General features: G+C 38.1%; 1 protein-coding gene across 2 annotated transcripts in view; it reads left to right on the forward strand.

Annotated features, from left to right (window-relative positions):
- LOC149285926 (ceramide synthase 6-like) overlaps positions 1 to 23,657 on the forward strand; it is a 56,421-nt gene extending 32,764 nt beyond the window's left edge. The window contains exons 5-11 of one of the 2 annotated variants that reach the window (XM_089494701.1): positions 1,866 to 1,916; positions 5,599 to 5,691; positions 10,872 to 11,000; positions 12,030 to 12,136; positions 21,462 to 21,618; positions 22,486 to 22,509; positions 23,499 to 23,657. In XM_089494701.1, coding sequence (XP_089350827.1) covers positions 1,866 to 1,916; positions 5,599 to 5,691; positions 10,872 to 11,000; positions 12,030 to 12,136; positions 21,462 to 21,618; positions 22,486 to 22,509; positions 23,499 to 23,657 — 720 coding nt within the window. The remainder of the gene's footprint in view (positions 1 to 1,865; positions 1,917 to 5,598; positions 5,692 to 10,871; positions 11,001 to 12,029; positions 12,137 to 21,461; positions 21,619 to 22,485; positions 22,510 to 23,498) is intronic. The other variant, XM_089494702.1, reaches the window with a different exon arrangement.

Genomic DNA, 23,657 nt, shown 5'->3' on the forward strand with positions numbered 1-23,657 from the left:
ATAATAATAATTTGAAATGCTGAAACCTATTCCATCATCTAGCATTTCTATCATTTTAGCCAAAAAACTTGCATCTTTTTTTTTCACAAATGCCTATTCTAAAAATAAATTACAGTAATCTTTGATTTTTATTTGATTTATGTCACAAAATGCAATGTAATTTTCATAAGAAAAATACCAGGCCTTAGACAAAAGACATGTCGAAATAATGATGTGAAAATTGTACACTACACTAAAGCCAGAGGTAAACAAAACAACTTCCAGGACACAAAAACAAAACACAACTCCAGGAACATTTCATCAGTCCCTGTGGTGATTGCTCCATATTTAGAAGTGTTTTTTATACATACATCTCTACCATAAAAGACCCAGCACTACACTGCAGCACTTCAGAAATCTTTGTGGTTTTCTTCAATGCCATGAGGGTTTTTCAACTATATATCTGGTGCAAGAATATATTATGCTTAATGAGGAGTATTGTTTCTTTAGGTGATTAGCAGGTAGTCAGGCTTCACCTACTCAATATGTCACTGTTACTCCTAAATTGAAGCACATATTTCTTTCCATCTATACTAGCTTGATATGTCTCTATAACTACTTAACAAGTACATTTAATTAAATATGTCATTGTCAGCATGAATGGAACCTGGTTACCTCTTGGTCCAGTCTTTTAGATACTGAGGTAGGTGGGTTATATTTGCCCAATTTGCCCACTTCCCATCTGTTTGTTCTGTTCCTCCACAGCTAGCCATGACTCCCAATGGAGGTTATTCACTAAGGGGAGGGTTGGCGGGAGTGTTGTGGTTTTAACTCCCCCATTTCATTATTCATTATGAACGACCAACACCGGCACATTTTATCTGTGTAAAGGGTTGACCTGACCCTGTATAATGCATGATTCAATGTGTAAAAAGGCTGAATAAATCTCATTGATTTATCTATACATTGTACAGGGCCAAACCAAACATTTCCAGCAACAGAAGCTCAATGGGGTGAACCTGTATATCCTATCAACTCTTCCTTCAGCAAAAAAACATTGGGTCTAGTCGAGCCTACGAGCCTTCAATCACATATGGAGCAGGGGAAAGAGGCAGATACATTAATTTTTTCACATGTTAGGGAAATTAAGGTACAAGATACTAACAACTACCCTCCCAGAATAACCTAGAACATATGAGTTGCAATTGGGATAAGAGCATAGTAAATTACAGATAATAATAATGTGTACTAGAAAAGCACAGTGGGTGTAATGTGTCGAAAATAGAAATTAACCACATGCAAGAACGTGCATGAATATTAAAATGTGGATAGACACGTATACATAATTAAAGTCTTTTCAAAGCTCCTTAAAAGGGTTTATGTAAAAGTACAAGTTATTAGAATAATTTGCTTTGTTTTTCTAAGTGTTAATGCTTTTCTTGTATCACTGATTATTAAAACTCTTGAAAACACACAGAAATAGGAAAAAAGTATCTTAATATGGAATCATTATTTTAAAAAAATAACAATAGAACAGAAAATTGATAAAAATAATAGAACAGAAATGATGTGGTAATGTAAAGACATTTCAATAACTCTTGACCAGTCAACAAACAAACAAATAAATATACTTTAAGCATATATGAAAAATGTTTGGAAGTGAAATGATATTATGTATCATAGAACATAGAATTTATGTGTATATGTTCATGGTGTTTTCACAAATACTTTAGGAATAATCATATTCTTGATTTTTTAGTAGTTTGTTTAAGTAAATAGAATTGGCCATGTCCATGACTATATTTGTCTCCATAAATGTAATAAAGAATAGATAAAAATGTTATAAATTGTCATGAAAATCATTGTATTGTTTTCTTTCTTACTAGACACCATGGCTTTGGAATACAAGAAATTGCTGGTACAATTATCCATATCAGGTAATTAGTGTTCTAAAACTAGTTTGCTATGTGTGACTGGAATGATCACCTTTACAGTCTACAAATATAGATTTCAGATGCTGCTGACCAGTAAATGCAGTTTGTGGAGAATATAACAGAGTAACAGGTTTCCTTCTGTGAGTTTATCTATCCGTCACAACATACTTCACTTGTGTCGGTAGGCAACGTGCAAGCCCGGAATAGCCATCTGGCATGCCGAGCAAATGCCTGGTAGGCCCCTGGCCAAAAGTGCACTGTGCAGCCACCAGTTGGATACATGCAGCCACCAGTTGGATACGTGCAGCCACCAGTTGGATACATGAAGCCACATGCTGTGTGAGTATAAAAGCGTTATCTCTAGTGTACCCAGCTGGAGGATGCACCTATACCATTTGGCCGCCGTTGCCCTTAAAGTTCCAGAGGCTCTTCGGTCCAGCCCTGGGGACATAACTCCGATATGACTTGTGAGAGTCCAAGAAACTATTTGCAGTTTGTGAACAGACCCCTTAGAGTGAAATACAAATCTGTGTGAACATAGTGAAATAACCCTACCCAACACAAATCAGAGTGTTATTAACCCTCAGGAATCACATCTGCTACTGAATTTTATGGCAAGACAGGAGGCTTCATATTTGGCTTCCGGACCCCCTATCTCTGGCCGTGGACGCATTTCTCCAGTTGTGGCCTGCGTCGGGTCGGGGGCGTATGCCTTTCCGCCCTTCTCAATGATCCTCCGGACGCTCCATCTGGTGAACAGGCAACGGGTCACGATCCTGCTGATCACCCCATACTGGAAGATGCAACCCTGGTTTCCCCTGCTGCTGGAATTGTCATGCGACGACCCCATGCTCCTCCCCACATCTCAGGATCTCCTTCTGGACCCGGGGGGCAATCCTCACCCGCTGGTGCTTCTCGACCAGTTGTCATTGGTGGCCTGGATGATTTTAGGGGATCCTGGAATACGGCAGGCTTATCAGACGAAGCTAGAGATCTCCTCTGGGATTCCTGGGCGCCGGGCACCAGACGATCCTATCTTCAGGCGTGGGGATCCTGGTATAGCTGGTGTGTGGAACAACAGGCAGATCCCTTTACGGCACCTGTGGTGTTAGTCTTCCTGGCTCATCTGTTCGCGACAGGGAAGTCTTATCGGACCATCAATTTGGTCCGGTCGGCCATTTCGGCTGCTCACGTTCCTGTCGCTGGGGTTAGTGTCGGGAAGGATCCGACTGTTTGTCATCTCCTTCGGGGGATTCGTCTTCCAGGTATATCGCCTTTTGGGATGTCTCCATCGCTCTGCGGTTCCTGGAAGTGTGGCCGGATAATTGCGTCAGCTTTCAGACAAATTGGCCCTCCTCCTATGTTTGGTATCTTTCCGGAGAGTCTCAGATATTCGGGCGTTCAATACTGACTCTTTTTCTTTTACCCCGGACGGTGTTTCTGTTTCTATTTCTCGTAGGACCAAAGGTTTCTCTTCCTCTGTGTCTTACCCTTATTTTCCTGATCGCCCCAGGCTGTGTGTTGCTAGGTGTGTTCGCGTTTATCTGTCTTCCACAGCGTCTCTTAGGCCGGTCTCTTCGGCCCCTCTGTTGATCTCTTACGTTTCTCCCTTTAAACCGGTGTCGTCTCCTACGGTGGCCAGATGGATTAAGTGGATTCTATGGTTAGCAGGAGTGGACGGGTCCTTTGGTGCGCACTCGGTTAGGGGAGCAGCTGCTTCCGCTGCTTTTGATTTGGGCGGCTCTTTGTCTGACATCCTTTCTGCGGCAGATTGGTCTAGGGAGAAATGCGTCCACAGCCAGAGATAGGGGATCCGGAAGCCAAATATTCGCCTCCTGTCTTTAATAAAATTTAGATTAGCTCTACACCAAGGCTAGAGTAATCCCCAATTCCACATGATTTTATTTCCTCCATGTCCCCAGCTGTCTTATTTCCTCTCCAAAACCTTATGTATGCATCATAGTCATTGAACGTGTTCAGCTGAGATAGTGTCTACAAAAACACAAATAGTGAGTTAAGGGCTCACTTAGAATGATGATTGTGGAAGAAAAATAACATTTCTGAAATTGTTTCCATGGCAAACTCAGTCCTGAACGAAAATAATACACATTAATAATTCAACTCAACAAGCAGTGGATTTTCTTTGTTTTTAATATTCCAAATTGTAAGCATGACTGACATAAATAGAATAATTATGTTGTTTGTTCATTTTAGGATCTGCATATGTAAATATTATGATACTTTCATGCTTTTTTAATGTTTTTAATTAAAAAAATGTAGATCTTCAACACAGTATATACATTTTTTTTCTCTCCTTGGTAGTTTCAGATTAATTACATAATGGGTGCATATTTTTGTCCATGAAAAGACCCTTTATCAACTGCGATACTGTGTCGATTCATAAAGGAAGTACCTCTTGATGACTTATCTGCATGAGATATAGTTAGACCAATAAAAACGTTGTATCATATTATAAAATAGCTATAATTTTAAGGGAAGACTCAACCACTAACATGTATCACGGCAGGCAGCCTACTTAAGTACGCAACTCTAATAAAAACAAACAAATGCACCAATATACATGCAATAAAATTATCTAGAAGTCATACAATTCACTCAAGATGGGCTACAACATGCATTAAAATGAAGAAGAAAAATAGGGAGTATCCATCTAAATACACCACACAGGACTAATAGATTGCTCCAAAACAAATCCAATAATAAAACATCATATGCATCTGCATGCATTGAACACATTTTATGAAATTGTGTCCTGGGCTGAAGCCTTGGACCTATAATAAGCAGAAACAGACCTTGGCTGCTGATATACTACATCAGTTGCTGATTGTGGAGATAAACCTCTCTTTTTGGAGTATCCTCCGTAAGGTCCTTACGTTGTAAGAAATCAGCTTGGACTCCAGTGAATCAGGGTTTGAGAAATCTCTTACCAGTATAGACTATTTATAATCCTCATTTTATTGGTTCTACTATAAAAACATGGCTAGTTTTGACTTTTTTACTGATGTGGAGATACACCTGCCTTTTATTTAGTCCATGTTTGCTAAAGAAGCAATGGGTTGGTCTTTCTGTGGAGAAGTTTAGATGACTGGAGAAGATACATCTGATTATGTGGTTACCTGTAGTACCAAACTGCAGGTAGCATCTTTGAGACCAGTAATGCCATATAAAAGGGATTATAATATATTAATTGAGATTTATCAGCACAGTGTATTCCTGGTAAGACACTTATTCAGGGCTTTCAACGTGTTAGTTGAAAGGAACAAGCTACTCCTTGGCATAACAGATAGCAATGGTATTTTGATATGGCCAACGAATCACTTAGAATATCAGATTAATAAATCTTCTAAATATTCATGCAAGTTTTCACAATACAGTCAGTTAAATTTGCAGTGAATGTAGATTATATGATTTATCCATAAAATAGTTGATTTAGTGCCATGCGCAGTGCAAGTCATGATTTAAGCGGATCTCTAGCTGCTATAGACTGTGGTTGCTTTTAAGGAATAGAACTTAAACTGTAAAACGTATCATTATATTTCTTGATTTTGGTAGCTTACTGTACATTGTTATATCTATTGTATGTGTATATATATATATATATATATGTATATATATATATATATATATATATATTTCCTTACAATACTCAACTTTTGTTTTTCAGCAACTAACGCCAGACCTGCATTATTACTACATTGCAGAGCTCTCCTTCTATTGGTCCTTGGTATTTTCTCAGTTCACAGACATCAAACGGAAGGTAAAATGTACTGTATTTTTTCAAATAGCAATTAATGATTCAAATAAAGTTTAATTATTCACGTATACTGCCCCCAAAAACCTACCATGTAAAAGTTACCCTGCCTGAAGAAAGGATTGATAAGTGGCATTAAATGTGCCATGATCTATGTCTAGCAGGATATTTCCTGGATATTTTCTTCTTTAACTTAGTAAAAATTAAGAACATCTTTTTTTGTAAAAGTAAAAAAAGCAGGAGGAAGAAAGATCTGATTACAATTTGATTTTTTCTCCAATTTCTTTCTGAATTGTATTATATTTTGTAACAATCTGCTAGTAGGTATTGTGCTGAATCACCTGTTGGCAATCAGAATTTGTGTAAGTGCTTATTCTGAACTATCCAGTTGAGAAAATCATAAATCATTTTCATTTTGGTGGCAAATGAATAATGTGGGGCTTTATATTTTTGTTGATCACATTTGCCTAGTTGTCCTTCAAACCATATATTGTTCATTCCTCAAACATTCAGAAAAGAAGTAATAAATATTACATTATTGCAGTTTGAAGGATCTGTTAGCAGCTTGCTAATGTCGAAACCTTGTGCCCTGTGAATCGTGCTGCATTTTAGCTAGGAGGAATTGGGAGAGTTCCACCAATTCTTGAATAATTAATTTAAGACGATCTATCAGCACGAAATCGGTGGCATCCTTCCAGTGTTCTGCTAGCTGAACGTAAATGTGTTGCTTTCTACCCTAAGAACTATTGGGGATAATTGATTATTTTTTTTATAGTTTCAATTATCTGTAGCAAATGTTTGAATGTTAAAAATAAAATGAAGCGCTATATCATAATGACTGAAAGCTCTGAAGGGTAGGGGAATGACAATAGGCAATATACTATACCCTATGTTTAGTTCTTCTTGTGCCCGATTCAATTAAGGAACATCGAACACAGCATTAGGCTGCAGAATAAACCTAATCACTAATTCACCTGGGTTAGTGATTCAATGCCAGCAAAAAGCCATTCATGGCATAGATGGTTATAAAGCCTGCACTATAAATTCTGCTGCCATACAATGTATTATTTAAATTGAAACATGTCCAATAAAATAAAAACAAACCTACAAATTGAAACACATACATGCTCTTTCGGTGTCAAATGCATATTCCAGCCAATCATAACTCAGAGACAATTAGTAAATGTATCTCTAAAGGCGGTAAACATGCCTGTAATTGGACCTTAAGTGAAATAAAACACAAGATCGATGAGCAGAACTATAGAGAGACAGGAAACTCTACAAACACTTTTACACAGACATTTCACATACATTCAGGGGCAAAACTAGAAACCGCATGTCCCCAGTGCAAAAATTTCCCCAGAGCCCCCAGCCTTAGCAAACAACATGTCACACAGTGCCACCTTTACCCCAAGCAGTTTATCAGTGCACCCAAACAGCCTGCATGTGCCTTCTTTTCTGCAGCTTGTCAGTGCCCCCTAACAGTTTAAAAGACAGGTATTGGTGGTGCAACCCACCAACAGTGAGCAGAGCCACAGAAGTAAATATAAACATAACTCAACCCTATCAGTTTATCTGTGCCATCTTTACCCCAAACAGCTTGTCTGTGCTACAATTGCACTTTCCCCCCCTCAAACATACACTATGGCACACATATGTAAAACACACACACATACACACTCATTCTAACACACGCACTCCTTCTCACACCACTCATGCTAACACACGCTCCATCTTACACTGCTTACCCATACATGCTCACACACACCTACACATTCACATCTATGCGCACACACACACCTAAACATCAACATTCATGGTCACATACGCTTATACATAGACATGCATGATCACATACACTAATACATACACACTCATATACACTTATACATGCTATACATGCTCACATGCATGCAAACATACATTCTCCCTCCCCCCGCACCTTCTTACCTCTCCTGCAGCTTTCAGCCCTTGCGTGCAGTCTCGTTTTTACTGGCGTAATGTGACCTCGCTGCCTGACTTTCTCTCTCTGTGTGACGGTTCAAAATTGTTTAGAAATGGCCTTTTCTGAACAATTTTGAAGTGGTACAGAGAAACAAGAACAATAGTTTATAGTCTCTGTAGTTACGCATAAACAACTTCAACAACACAATGCAGAAATCACATGAACTTAGTGCTTCAAATATAAACACATTGAGCCACTAAAACCTTTGAATATGTAACAAAAAGTATCATAGGAATTAGGTAATTTGCCATGTATAGATGAAAGTTCTTGCTCTGTAATGTGCATCTGATAATTATTAAATGGAAGTGGCACTTTAAGTCCAAATGTGTGTCTTTGACAAGTCACATTTATTCTCAAGGACATTTTCTGGCAATACTGTCTTGGTGTTTAAATTAGTTGCATTTAATGTGTCTCTCTCATATAAATATGAGCTATCCAAATAGATAAGAAATAAAAAAAATAGAGGGGAATATTTGAACAGAAACTAGAACAAGTACAAGAACAGCAGAGATGGGGAAAACAACAAATATACCACTTACAAGCTGTACAAAGGTTTGGTATGATTTTTCTGGATACATGATTTTTTTTTCACCCACGACACCCCTTGAGGTTTAGCGTTAGAGCATAAAGTTGATCACTACTTTATAATTTCTTTTTTCTTTCTAAAGATTAATTTCTTATTCATGTTTCCGAGAGTGCCTACGTGTGTTGCTCAGTTTGGCAGTGTTCATGCACCTGTTTTTTTGATTTATCAGAGCCGAGAGATGGGCTTATATTTAGGTTTGGAATCTAGAAACTATAAAAGGAATTGCTGATCATTTTTGACAGCAGCTGGCAGATCAGGAAAAAGAGGGCGTTAAAACCTTCAAATGCTAGAGTTGCAAGACACTCATTGCTTTATACAACCTTGGCAATTCAGTACTAACCATGTAGTGTTTTTCAGCTGCATCCCTATATGCTTATGAGATACTAACAGAACCTATTATAGTAAACATGTCTACTCTTTGTGACTTAACAAAATGTTAAGTTATAAAGTTGACTCAACTAGCAGACATTCAAGATGATAAATCAATTTAGTTTGGATATCCTCTAGGTTTTCAGACACATGTCAGCATATGTCTGCCACCAAAAGGGTGTTGACCCTAAGACCCTAAGTCAAGGTTGTGGAGGGCTTGATTTCTGGATCTTTATGGAATAAAAATAATTTATTTACTGATGTCTCAGAACTGAGTTGAAGCTGAGACCAGCAGAGAATGCACCTGCATCTAAAATTCAAATGTTACTGAATCACTGACTATGTCCAGCTTTTGTATCTGTAGTGTTTTACATTATTCATCCAATATATTAAAATAATGAGAATAGTTGCTGATTGTATAACCATAGCAGACCTTAGCAGATCTCTTCTGTAACGGCACATCCTGTTTTCTACACATGCATTTTTTTTTCCCCATCATTGGACTCTGCTTGTTCCAGTATCATTATCCAAAATGCGAAACAATTACATCAATTCATGCAATTTAAAATACATTAACATTCTGCCAGGTACAATCAGCTTGTCAGCAATTTGTGTCCACTTGGAGTTCAGTCACATTACTAATTTTGCAATATTAGATACAGAATTAGGTTTTGAGTTGCTAAAAAATATAACCTGTGTTTATGTAGAATTAACACTGACTCAATCTTGTGTTCTGTGAACAAAACCGATGGAAAAAAAAATGTCCTTGTTTAATTGTTACATGTCACAGCCTAGACCTTCAATTAAGTGTTAATAGCTCGCAAACCAACAATTTGCATAAACACTGATCACATTTTAAAAATGTGTTAACATTAACCTAAAAAGAAATGAGAAATACAAGAAGCCCAGTTGAGTCTACTATATATTTTATTATCATAGAAGCAAATTGAGTAACTTAAATTAATCTGCAAGAACAATGACATGGACAGCGCTACAGAAGCCACATGCACTCTATTGTTAGGGTTGCTGCCTTTTGCGAGGCCATTGCGCCTGGGGCCACTTCATCCCATGGCCCTGCATGGTGCAGCAATCAGCCACTTTCCCTTTTAGTAAGTTGTCCAGTTCCTTCTCTGCGCACGTGCTCAGCATTTCTGGGACATAGAGAGGTAAACCTGGGGCTTATCTCTTTATTCAGAGACTGTCCACATCCTATCTATATATGAATACAAACTTTCCTTAACGTCCATTCTTTTTTATCGACTGAACCTTGATTTGCTTTACTTTCCAATAGTTTCAAGTTGTACACAGCATTTGCAAGAGAAACATTCTTCTTGGCTCAGTCATATCTGCTTTGATGTCCATGGGTAAGCAGCTTGACAGTATTTTCATCCACTCATGGAAGAGAGCATTATCTGATATCCGAGGAGTTTACCTTGAGTGTCTCTAAGCTGCTGCCAATTAGTCATGAGATTTAGCTATGTTGCTGAACTCTTCATTTTGTGGATTGACCCCTCATTGGGACCTGCACTTAGAACACCTTCTGAGAGCAATATGTTCCTAGAAACCAACAATTAGGGTTTTTTTTTATATATTTTTTATCTATTAGTTCCTTTTTTGTTATGTTGTACTAAGGTCAAGGAGTCCTTACAGATCCCTTTTGTGAGAAATTGTAGCTAATATGTGATTACTATTCTGAAAAATTCTAATCTTTTTGTTTGTCCATTACATCATTACTTTCATCTCAAGATAAAAAGCTGCATACAACAAATACTGATATTGTTTGATTAAAAATGAAAAACTCTATAGCATTATAGAGTCTCTTTGATTGGAAATTTTGATTTTAATGATCCTGAAAACATGCACATTCTATTAAATGATGTTTATGTTGTGAGCATATAGAATGAAAGTAAATGACTGCACTTGGTTCCAGAATCTAAAGCTGTTTTTAGTTATTTTATAGTTTTTATAGTTATTTGGGGTAACTTGTGCAGGTGGCACACAAAGAGCAGAACAAGGAAATTTTAATGATTTTCCTTGATCTAACATTTTGCTTCAAACCTCTTAATATAAGATATAGATTGTATGTCTCTTCCCACACACTATTTCTCTCTGTTCTCTTAAGTAAATAATATATGTAATTGGAAATCAAGTACACAACATATGATAAATTGGCTTTCTCTGTACTCTGTGTACATGTACGTTTAATTTTTTTATTCTGTATTTTAGGACTTTGGCATCATGTTTCTCCACCATCTTGCAACCATATCCTTAATCACCTTTTCCTATGTAAACAATATGGTACGAGTAGGTACTTTGGTGATGTGCCTTCATGATGTAGCAGATGTTCTGTTAGAGGTGAGAATGTAAGCACAACATTCAACAGTATGGTCTGAATCCTTCATGCTAGAAGCACGCCATAAAGAAATGAAATGTGCAACTTAATGCAAAAGAAGCTATGGAAGTTTGGAGTAGAGTAGAATTAAAACTCTTGGGGGTTTCACAGCCATTCAGCTAAACAACGACCCCTTGGAATTCTAAGACGTCATGTTACATTTCTTTCCGAGAAAATGTTTGTTGGATGGGGCTTGTCCTGCTGATGAGTGGTAGGTTGGATATAATATTTTTATTATATAATATATATAATATAATATAAATATAATTATATTATAAAAAAAATATTATATTATATATAATATATATATATAATATTTAATATTTAAAAAAATAAGGAGTAGCTCTTTGCTTGGACAGTGTAGTCCAACTGTTTCTGTGGATGCATATTAAATCTATAATTGATGACAACAAAAATCATTGTAAACCACAAGGTGGAGCTTCACGGTGATTCATGGTCCAGTTATTCTATTATTTTTTTTTTTATATGTAATGCCATTGGTGTTTAATCTCTGTTTTCCTTCCAGAATTGTACTTACCATAGAATTTTTATATTTATTTAATTATTCTATCTGTACAGCACTGAAAGCTATGTAGAATTTTATTTGTAATGTGGTACAGCAAAGTGAGTATTAAGTGGACAGGCTCAAGATCTACTTACCCACAAGACTTTGATCAGTTGCATATGTGCATTCCGAAAGTGCTCATAAATTAATTATTCACTTCATTACATAGGCATAGATTTATAACCCCCAGAAGTTCCCCATAAAGTCCCCATAACAGTTTTTTTTGTCTTTACATTTTAAAACCTGAATATCAAAACCCCTTTAAACATAAACTTTATAATTGTTAACTATTATAGTCAGATGCTACTGACTATGCAAGTAGTGAATATGGGTAAAAATATTCTTGCACAAAGGGGGAAAAAACATATAGGTTACTGATATGTCATGGTGGTCAATCAACAGTAAATGCTTTCTGCTTTTTTTGTAGGCAGCCAAAATGGCAAATTATTCCAAGTGTCAGAAATTGTGTGACCTTCTGTTTGTCATATTTGCTTTTGTCTTCATAATTGCAAGACTTGGCATATTTCCTTTATGGTAAGTAGAAAATAACTTGTTTGATGAAGTGACGGTATTTAGTTAACACTGCAAGTCATTTGTCATTTTAAATAGAGTTTTTGTGAGATATGTTGTCACCATCTTTTATTGCTGGAACTATTTAACATAAAGTTGTTCATTTGACCAACCCTTGCAGCTAAAATATTTAAATAATAATATTTAAATAAGTTAAAAGAAACCCACAGGATTAATAACTGAGTTAGTACTGTGTGCCAAAACAAGTACTAATTTTACTAATGAAGACTAGATGATTAACTCATTAATTCCCAACTCATTGATTTATTGTTCACTGTATTAAGAATTGTATGCCTCTGATATGTATTTGACAAGGGACAGTGTATCAATTAACAAACTAACTTTTGTGCTTGTGACATTTGGTACCAATGCATCCTAAATGATGGTGGCCGGTGACCCCTATGATGCTGAGCGCTCCCTAGGTTAATACCTGAAAACCCTAAAGATATCACCTGGTGGATAAGAGTATCGGCAGCTTGGCCATTTTTCCTTTTATTTCTGGCCAAGAAGCCCTTTCATAATATGTTGGTCACCCGATGTGTCAACTTCTATATGGATCGAAGGAAATGGAGGCAGGTTCCCATATGTACCTGCGAAATGGCATATTCTGCAAAAAAAACCCAAGTATTTTAGGTCCCCTAATGAATGATGAAGGGGCTCTTTCAACAGCCAAAAAGTACATATAATTATCTTTTCACATTTACTTTATAGTGTATAACCGCGTTTTGAAGATGTTCATAGAACTACAGTTGATGTGAAGTAAGAGAGGAGTCTTGGTTATATTTTTAGCAGGATGCACTATTGGTCAAAAAACTTTGCTTTAAACTTAGCTTTATACAGGAAAATTTGATTTTGATTCCTTGGAGAAACATGTGATTCAGCTGTGAACTCTGTGATCCTCAGCGTAAGAACATCTATTTTTGCAATACAGTCACCTACTGTGATAAATGATCTACATTTTCCCATAATTCAGTAAACAAAGGGATATATGAAATATAAATGCTTACGTAAAAATGGGTTTTATATGAGATTATGCTCTGGCTTACAATGAACTGTCAAGTCCTTCTGATATTTTAGGCAATCAATTTATTTTTTCTTTAATGAGTTTCATCATGACAAATGTGCTACTGTTCTTTTTTTTTTCATTTTTTTTCATTTTTGTCTTGTAAATATACAGTATTATGTTGCCATGTAGATTAGTATCCTAGGAAATTAAATTTACTAAATAATGCATTTTATCACAAATCAATAAATGCCATAATATGCAGTACAGAAGGATATAGGTATTTACATTATATGCATATCTATAATGGGTCCCAATTGACACATAAGCTGTAAAGAACTTGAATGCCCCATCTTCAGATTTGGCATTTGAAAAAAAGGACCTTTGACTACATCTTGGTTCACTTAAACGCATTACAAACATCTTTGGACTATAATATCTGGGATCAATAGGACAATGTCCATTTTTTGCACCTGCTAATAATACATTATGTTTACATTGGTCATTATTTTCATTAGTTTGTAGTTGACTGTTTTGCATTGTAAAAAATAGCAATGGAATTTATTGAATGGTCTTTGGAGAATAGGCAGACTGGGATAAAGCCACTGATAATCCGTATCATCTTCTTTCAGGGCTATTTATACTTACAATAAAGCAGCATTTCCTTTGTGCCCCATTGTAGTTATCAGATACTGCAGAGATATATCATTTATTCCTCACTAGAGTCTCTGACTTCCTTACCATTGACAGCCAATTAGACAATGCAAATGCGCCTCTTCAAATCTGAAAAATTTCAATTTCTTAACACATGCTCTGGTCAGTGGGAAAGCACCTGACAGTCTGCCCTAGTTTTATTTAAATTCTAATAATTGCTTACAAAAACTAACACCAGGACATCCTCTCATTTTTCCAAAAATGTATGCAGAATTCGGGACATAATATCGCAGTTCTTACTAAATTCTAGTATTATTGCAACATTACACAATATTTTCTGTTTCATATATTTTGCTCAGTTTCTGAGTTTGCATTTTGATAACTGCCAAAGGAAATATATGTGATCATTTCTAAGAATGGCATCAACGACAAATATTGGTGGATCAGCGATGCCACTTCCCCCCCTTATAGAGGAGTTTGTGTTAACACGGGTTAGGCATTGGTTGAGCTGGGGTGAAGCCTGTGCCTATGGTAATCCACTCACCCGTCATACCAGTTATCCAAAGACTGGTGAGGAAGAGACATTTTTAGGTTCATTCACTCTCTTCTAAAAAATAAGGTCAAACTCAACTTATGCCCACATTGGTTCTCTTGGCTCTATTGTGGGTTTTCATCGGTCTTTAATATTTCCTACTGTATATGAAAGCATGTTTTACAATAGAGGCCCCTCAGCTCCTGCACCAAAGTAAAAAAACCCCTCTTCATTACATACAAAATGCATCCCATTACTCAATCTACATTTACTGCAAACTAAATTACAAATAGATTGGCCAATTATACAGTATATAAGGCATTAAAATAGGTTTTTATTAACATAAGCTTCTACAGCTGTCAGTCATAATGTTTGGTACTTCCAAATAACGCTTTGATATAAAGACTTGCATTATCTTTCTGTTTATTAATAGAGGGTTTTTTTGGAAACAGAAGAAGAAAACGTATTTAGTGTGGTCCGCGTGGGCTTATTTACTGGAAAGACGCTTTCCAAAATTATAATGTAATCCAAAGGCAATCCAACCTAATATGCTTGGAAGCTAATATGGGGCATACATCTTCATTGTAAACACCATTTATAAATAGAAAAGCAATTTTAATATTTTCTTTAGTATTTACCCAGAATATATAAATGTTCTCATTTTGATTTGGTTACTAGACTTTGCAGTTTAAAGAAGAAACAAATACTGGGAAACACTTTTTGTTGATGATAACCTTCGTAAAAGTACTTAAACTCATAAGCCAGGGAACGCATAGCCTAAGCCCTTTTCAGGTGGATATCTTTATATGCTGCACATGCCTAGGTCTTATTCCAACTTTACCCACTGTCTCTGAGGAGCTAAGAATTAAAAGGGAAACATTTCTTGTGCTTTTTCTAACACACAGCTTAGCGCTCCAGATTTTACCTTCTGGTTGCTACAATAATAAGACCATAGTAACTTAAAACCCAACTTTGGGTAACACTTGTGTTGTTACGGCAAAGAAAGCCTAGTCTGGAGGGAGTTATACCTTCTCCTAACATGCTGTTCAAAGTTGCCCGTTCCCGAGCAGGACCAAGGGCAACCTCCTTGCTTTACCCTCCATAAAGGAGAGAGTATAAAATGTCTGTTAAAATGACCAGATATCATGATGAAAATAATTAAAGGAAATTGTGTGATGTGTCGGAGTGTTACGTTCCATACTTGATTAATGATGAGGTGTCATTCTTTGTCTGGAGGTATTTTTTCAATATTTGATCAGTCTCTTTAATAATTCTACTGTTCCTACCAGTCTATTTCCTGCTGCTCTAAAGTTTCAACTTGATAATCTGTGGAGCCCACAAGTAATTTAACAAAGATCAAACAGCGGCTGTCCAGTTCCTGCAAGAAGCTGAGGCTTTAATCATTTTTTTTATTGTAAAAATCCTTCCAGCGGCAGAAATGTCCAGTGGTCATAGTTTGTTTTTTTCTTCTTATTAGGGAATATACTCCCTCCAAACAATACTCATAGCATACTGCCAGCAAGTTAACACATTTTGGTACATGCTCCTTGGCATCCATCATATTGCTTTCGATGTTACAATAGTTCTTCTGTCTGTGGCTGACATTACAATATACCTTGTGTTCATACCTGCCAACTTTCCAGGCCAGGAGTCTATGGGCGAAGGCCAGCTTCCCTGAGTCTTCTTTTTCCAAGCAGGGGAGTGGAGTTTGGCAATGCCACCCTTGTCCCAGATACCGCCAACTCCCACCTATTCCCCCTGTTCCCCTGACAGTTCCCTTCCATTAAAGGCTTTCTACGGCTAGTTTTGCCCAAAAGAACGGCTAACCTTGCCCCACATGCAGCTGACTGCCCCCACAAAGATAGCTCTGTCCCTTCACAAAGCCACTACACGAGAAGAGGGAGAAGCTCTGAGAAGTTCCAAGGCATGCTTGTGTTTGATACATTTATAGTGATGTCAAACGTTTCCATTCTCAGTCAATTTGTCCACATATACTAACTGTCAATATGATGACTCGATTCTTGTCCTAATCTTTACATGGCTTATGGGTGAGTTGGAACATTTAGAATCCCCAGCTTCAGCATACATTATGACTAGTGACATTTTCCTGCAAAAAGAGGTGTGTTGGCCCTGAGAAAAATACAGATTGTAATATTTGGAGTTATGTTTAAGAAAGCTCCCTGATTTAAGTATGCATTATACAGGGATAACCAGCCTCTTTGCAAGAAAACGTTGCTGAGGTTGGCCCCACATAATGCATAGCCAAATCAGTGGTTTAAAATGTTTCAAATCAGCTCAATACACTGCAATGAGACTATTAACATAAAAAGAGAATGATGCAATTTTACCTAAGTTATGCTCACTTTATTTACATTAACCCAAATAAAAAGCAATTAATCTTTTATAATATGTTTTTCTAAGAAATGAATGCTGGGACATGGAATAACTTTCTATAGTGTAATACACTTGTCATTAAGAAATATTTTTAAAATGTCTTGAATAATGCTAATTAATTAATTACTCACAGGATGGAAAATCTGTTTTACTGAATATATATATGTATCTTTATTAATTTTTTAAAATGTATTTTTATTAGCAAATAGTAAAACGTCTTTCCCGCAGCACATTAATGACACATCATTTTAAAGAGCGCTGTATAATATACCAGACTGACTGGGCCTATGCGGCCTCTACGGCCGCATTAACCCAGGGCATAAGGGGCACCTGCCCCTTAAGCCCGCCGCAACTGCGACCGGGTCTGCCACTCTAAGGGGTCGGGAAGCCCCCACCAGGGCCGGCCTTAGGGGTCTGCGGCCGCACAGGGCTTACATTAAAACATCGGCTTTTTTTTTTTACTTTATTTAACATCCTCCATGTTAAATAAAGTTAACAAAAACTTTATTTAACATGGAGGATGTTAAATAAAGTAAAAAAAAACCCCCCCGATGTTTAAAATTTATACCTTGTGCGGCCGCACACCCATAAGGCCGGCCCTGGTGGGGGCTTCCCGACCCCTTAGAGTGGCGGACCCGGTCGCAGTTGCGGCGGGCTTAAGGGGCAGGTGCCCCTTATGCCCTTGCTTAATGCGGCCGTAGAGGCCACATAGGCCCAGTCAGTTCGGTCCTGACTAGGCCTATTTTAAGGTAGGGGCCTGGAGCTGCAGCTCCATCAGCCCCTAAATTAATCCGGCCCGGCCCACCGGGCAAACGCCCGGTTTGCCCGATGGCCAGTCCGGGCCTGTTTCTGAATACTCTGCTTGCGTATGCTTTGAAAATTCAACAATACAATCTGATGTGGTCATTAAATATAATCCACTTTTAACAATATTACATGGCAACAGACAATAGAAAAAACGTAATCTACCTATCCCATCGATGTTTAATTATTTTAGTTTTATCCTCTACTATTAACCATGAAAGCCCATTCCACTTGTCTACCTAACTCTCAGTAATGTACAGCTTTTTTACATTTCATCTTAGCATCAACCTTCTAGTTTTAGACTGTGTCTTGTCTTTTATTTCCCTCTTTATACATTTAAATGTCTCTGCCACATCCCATCTCTTCTCTCCTCCGAGCTATACATATTGAGAGTTCTTCTAATTTTTGTTTTGCCATTTTGGTGCCGTTAAACTATCTCTAATATGCCAATATTGTTCTGGAGATGGGGTCTCCAGAACTGTACACAATAATCTAGATGAGGTCTGATCAGAGATCTGTAAAGTGGCAGAACCACCTCTTTCTTTCTGCTACTAATGCTTCTAGCTATACAATCCAGCACCCTGCATGCTTTTTCAACTCTTTATTGAATTGTCTGCTTAGCTTTAAGTCATCAGAAAAAAATGCTACCAAGTCCCTCTCCTCTATTGTTGCTGACAAGGTAAGCAATGCACCCGCACCCGGCCATCCACATGATGTGAAAGAAAATGTGATTCATCAGACCAGCCAACCTTCTTCCATCGCTTTGTGTTTCAGTTCCTATGCTCCCGTACCCATTGTAGGCACTTTTGACAGCGGACAGGGGTCAGAATCGGCACCTTGACTGGTCTGCGGCTACGCAGTCCTATCCACAACGCACTGTGTGTTCTGACACCTTTCTATCAGAACCAGAATTAACTTTTTCAGCAATTTGAGCTACAGTAGCACATCTGGTGGATTTGACCACACGGGTCAGCCTTCATCCCCCACGTGCATCAATGAGCCTTAGCTGCCCATGACTCAGTCGCCAGTTCACCTCTTTTCCTTTCTTGGACCCTTTTGATAGGTACTGACCACTGCAGACCGGGAACATCCTACAAGAGCTGCGGTTTTGGAGATGCTCTGACTCAGTCATCTAGGCATCACATTTTGGTCCTTGTCAGAGTCATTTAGATCCTTACACTTGCCAATTTTTCCTGCTTCTAACACATCAACTTTGAGGAAGAAATGTTCACTTGCTGCCTAATATATCTCACTCATTGACAGGCGCCATGATAAGAAGATTATCAGTGTTATTCACTTCACCTATCAGTGGTCATAATGTTATGGCTGATCGGTGTATAATATACAATATTCATGTCGCTTGTAGATGAAGCAAATGAAAAGTTGCATCCTCCATCCATACATGTCACTGGCAGTGTACACAGATGCCACCTAGTGGTTGAAAGTCATATAGCTTAATATACTGCTTTTTACTGTGTTTCCAAGACACAACTGCACTTGATAATTTTGCAATTATAATAATTATTATTATTTTTTTAATGCGGAGGAGAGAGAGTGTGCGGCCCGCGTAAGATCGGCAGCCAGGGCAACCGATCTTAGGCGGGCCGCACCTCGAGCCCTGCTACTTACCTGTGGGAGGGTCTTCTGTACTGCATAGAGGAAGCGGAACCTAGCAGCATTCACGTGACATCACATGACTCTGCTCCAGCCCTGCTTCCTCTGTGCAGTACCAGAGAACGCAGAGGGAGGCCACGCCCTCTGCTGAAGTCTGTGAGCGGCATCGAGGAGCTGCAGTGCAGGTAAGGGGGTGGGGAGGGTGTTTGAATGAGTATGCGTGATTGAGGGAATTAATCTGTGAATGAATGAGTATATGAATGAATGTGTGTGTGTGTGGTAGCATGGATGTGTAAGTGCTGGAACCTAGGCATAATGGGACTGTGATTGCTGTTAGCAATCACACTCCTATCATGCCAAGTCAGCCAGTACATGCTGAAACCTAGCTAGCTGCCCCTCTTGTGTACTGATGCTGCCAGCAGTATGGGGTCTACACATCACTTACAGCCACCCTGTACCAGCATGTACTGGCTGACTTGGCATGATAGGAGTGTGATTGCTAACAGCAATCACAGTCCATCATGCCTAGGTTCCAGCATTTACTGGTTGGATGTGTAAGTGCTGGAACCTAGGTATGATGGGACTTTGATTGCTGTTAGCAATCACACTCCTATCATGCCAAGTCAACCAGTACATGCTGAAACCTAGCTAGCTGCCCCCCTTGTGTATTGATGCTGCCAGCAGTATGGGATCTACACATCACTTACAGCCACCCTGTACCAGCATGTACTGGCTGACCTAGCATGATAGGAGTGTGATTGCTGTGTGGGCAGTGTGGACGCCAGGGCTGGCTTTGGGGTGTGCAACCTGTGATCTATGCTTGTAATTTAGGGGGTTTTAAATATATCCTTTTTAATGACGTGTTTTTATGTGAATTCCAATTGATCTATACCTGCAAAGCTGGGTTTTTGCATTATTCTGTAGATCCATATCTATATATTTCCATACATTATTTATGTATACCTGCAAATACAGTGTTTGTATGTCTTATTCAGTTGATTAATACCTGCAATGCTGTTTCCATGTATTTATTTGATCTATACCTGCAATGCTACATTTAATATATACTATTGTATACCTGCAAATACAGGATTTGTATGTCTGGTTCTGTTTATTTGATATATACCATCAGTACTGAGATCACAAGTGAATTTCAGTTGATCTATACATGCAAAGCTTGGTTTGTGTGTTAATGTGTTGATCTATACCTGCTATCGGCAACTGGGGCTAATATTAATATATATGGGCATCAGGGGCATCAATACACAAGGGGCAAAAACACTAAGGGGGGTATAAACTACAATGCAGTGTGAAAAATCCATCCTTATGTAGACGTCTGTGACGTAGATTGTGTCCTGCTGTTTGTGTGTTTTTGGTTATGAGTGTAGCAGAGCCTGTCCTCGGGTGTGTGTGTGTATAGGTGTTGGTGTGGCAGAGCCTGTCCTGGTGTGTGTTTGGGTGTTGGTGTGGCAGAGCCTGTCCTGGTGTGTGTTTGGGTGTCAGTGTGTCAGAGCCTGTCCTGGTGTGTGTGTGTGTGTGTTTGGATGTGGGTGTGGCAGAGCCTGTCCTGATGTGTGTGGGTGTCTGTGTGGCAGAGCCTGTCCTGGTGTGTGTGTGTGTTTGGTTGTCGGTGTGGCAGAGCCTGTCCTGGTGTGTGTGTCTGGGTGTTGGTGTGACAGAGCCTGTGTTGGTGTGTGTGTTTGGTCATCTGTTTCCTGCCACTAAACTTACAGTAGGAATTGATTAATTTATATTTATCCAGAGATAAAATGCCGTCCTGAAGTTGTAGTGACTTCAGGGGACAAAACGTTCAAGGCCCTAAAATCAATTAGTGGAAAAGTTATTTATTGTGTTATAATATTTATTTCAAGGATTAGTCGCACTCAATTGTGGCTTCAGGTTTCCCATGTTGAATGATCAAGTATTATATTAGCCCAATAACAAAAGTATAATTCCATAGCACATTACTTTTGGAAATTATGAATGCCCCCCCAGTTTGACTGTGGTATCTTGTGTGCCCCCCTATATATTGTTTCTAGAGTCGCCACTGGTTAGTGTACACTCTATTCCTACTAAATTACCCATGCTTTATTATTGCTTTATCCTTTATTACTTAATTAGCAACTATCATTGAGACAGTTTCTATGTATGCATTACATTACAGACATTAGAAGAAACTAAATATTCAACAGTAGTGCCAAATGCATTGAAGCCCTAGATGATGGTGATGATTGCGATGATGATGATGTTTATTATTATTATTATTAATATTATTATTTACCTTGCAGGATACTAAACACAACAATGTTTGAAAGCTGGGAAATCGTTGGCCCATACCCATCCTGGTGGGTCTTCAACCTGCTGCTCTTACTGCTACAGACTCTACATTTATTTTGGTCATACCTAATAATCAAGATTGCCTGCAAAGCTATTTCAAGAGGCAAGGTAACAACAACTTAGATTGATTTTGTTTTATTTTATATATATATATATATATATGTTTCATAATTCCATTGGTGAGAATTCAAAACATTAGAATTTTTAATAACTCCCTTATAGGATTCTCAGCTACTGTTACACACGTAGCAACCTTACTAAAGAGCCAAGAGTTTCCACATGTAAAGTCAGGACTGAATATGGGGACAAATCCCTGCAAATTACTGCAGAGAAAACTATTATCAGCACCAGCAAAATCAAGTACTTTATTATTCTATTATTACATAAAGAGTCATATTAAAAGGGTTTCTGGACTCAGAAATGCTTATATATTAGATTAAATTAAATAAAAAACAGAAGATGCTGAGAGCTCTGCTCTTTGAAGCTTATAGTCTAATCACCAGAAATTTGTTTTTTTGTTATGTCTAATATAACCTGGTAAAACTGCATGAATGTGAAATGTGTAACGTTAGCATTTACAAGGGAGATCCCAGTCCGGCCAATTGAGCCAATATGGTGATTTTGCCCCTGTCGAGTGGCACAAGGACTCCCCTCCCTGACTCACCACCCTACACCTATGGCATAAAACACTGCTGAGTATTTTACCATTTAATGATATTTAAATTCTTTTTTAAGTAAAACATAAAAAAGTTTTAGTAGAAATCAGAGTAAAAGAGAAAGTAATGTAAAAAGAACCTGATGGAAGTAAAACATTTCTCTTAAAATTTACCCTATTCAGTCTTGTGTTACTGCCACATACTGCCTTGTGGTCTGTTTTTGCATATTATTATCGACAGCAATCACCTTCACTCCTTATGGCTTTCTTTTCTTTCTCTTCTTATTATTCTTATTGCTTTTCCTTTCTTTCCACAGAAGACTGCTAAATGGAATCCTTTGCATGTAAGTTCCCAAGTGTATATTGGCATACAAAGTGGGCTACACTGGTGACAAACCTATATATATATATATATATATATATATATATATATATATATATATATATATATATATATACCCCCTTTAGAATTGTGATCCATGAAAGCAGAGAGAAAATTCACCAATAAAACATTCACCCTTTTCACCACTGCATCTATTTTAATTTTTTTTTAAAAATGGCTCTTAATGGTTGATAACAGCTGATTGGAGATCCAGGCTCATCTTGTGCCACCTCGGGCTCAACCACCTCTTTTAAAGGATATACTGATCATAGGACGAGGTCTTTGGACAAGCTAGTTGGTCTAGAGGGCACTGTTGTTCTTACTAGACTTGTGCATTCACATTCATCCGAATTGCAAATTTACCAAATTTTTGTAAAATCGGCGATTTAAACAAGGCCAGACCACCCACGAAACAGACGACAACAAAGCAAAAAGCTCTGAATTTCCGTCCGATATTTGTGGCTCCACCTTCACTCTCACTCAGTCTCTCACACTCATTCACTCTCTCTCATGCCATTTATAAATGTTTCCCTACCTTCTCTGCCGACCACTTCTGCATCTTCTTCATCTTCTATCCTCTCACTTCTCTTCAATCATCAATCCCCTTTTTTCTTTCTTCATCCACGGACATAACCCGGCAACTTCCACCACAATCAGGGAAGAGGACATCACCGAAAGTGCCAACTGAGGGCAACATGGCATTGACGTCCCCTCCATCCTCCAATTACTGTCAATTCATGATCAGGGAGATGCTGTCACCGCAACCCCGCCATTTTGGTGGAAGTTGCCGGGTTATGTCTGTGAAGATGCGGAAGGAGAGTGTGAGAGAGTAAGTGACAGTGTGACTGAGTAAGAGTGAATGAGAGTGAACAAATGTAGTGCTTGTTATTGAACTCTCTATAAATTATACCATCTGTTAAGATATTTCAAATAATTTTTCATCTGTTTTAGGTATCAAAGGATGACCAAAGTGATATTGAGTCAAGTTCGGATGAAGAAGATACAGTACTTCGTACAAAAAGTGCACAGAAAATTAGTACCAATGGAAGCAGTAATGCAAATGGCTTGAATGGCTATCTTATTGGTGCATCTTATTCCGAGGAACATTAG

The sequence above is a fragment of the Sceloporus occidentalis genome, unplaced genomic scaffold (genome assembly GCF_023333645.1).
Source record: "Sceloporus occidentalis isolate IW3139 unplaced genomic scaffold, rSceOcc1.0.p SCAF_74, whole genome shotgun sequence".
Taxonomy (NCBI): Eukaryota; Metazoa; Chordata; class Lepidosauria; order Squamata; family Phrynosomatidae; genus Sceloporus; species Sceloporus occidentalis.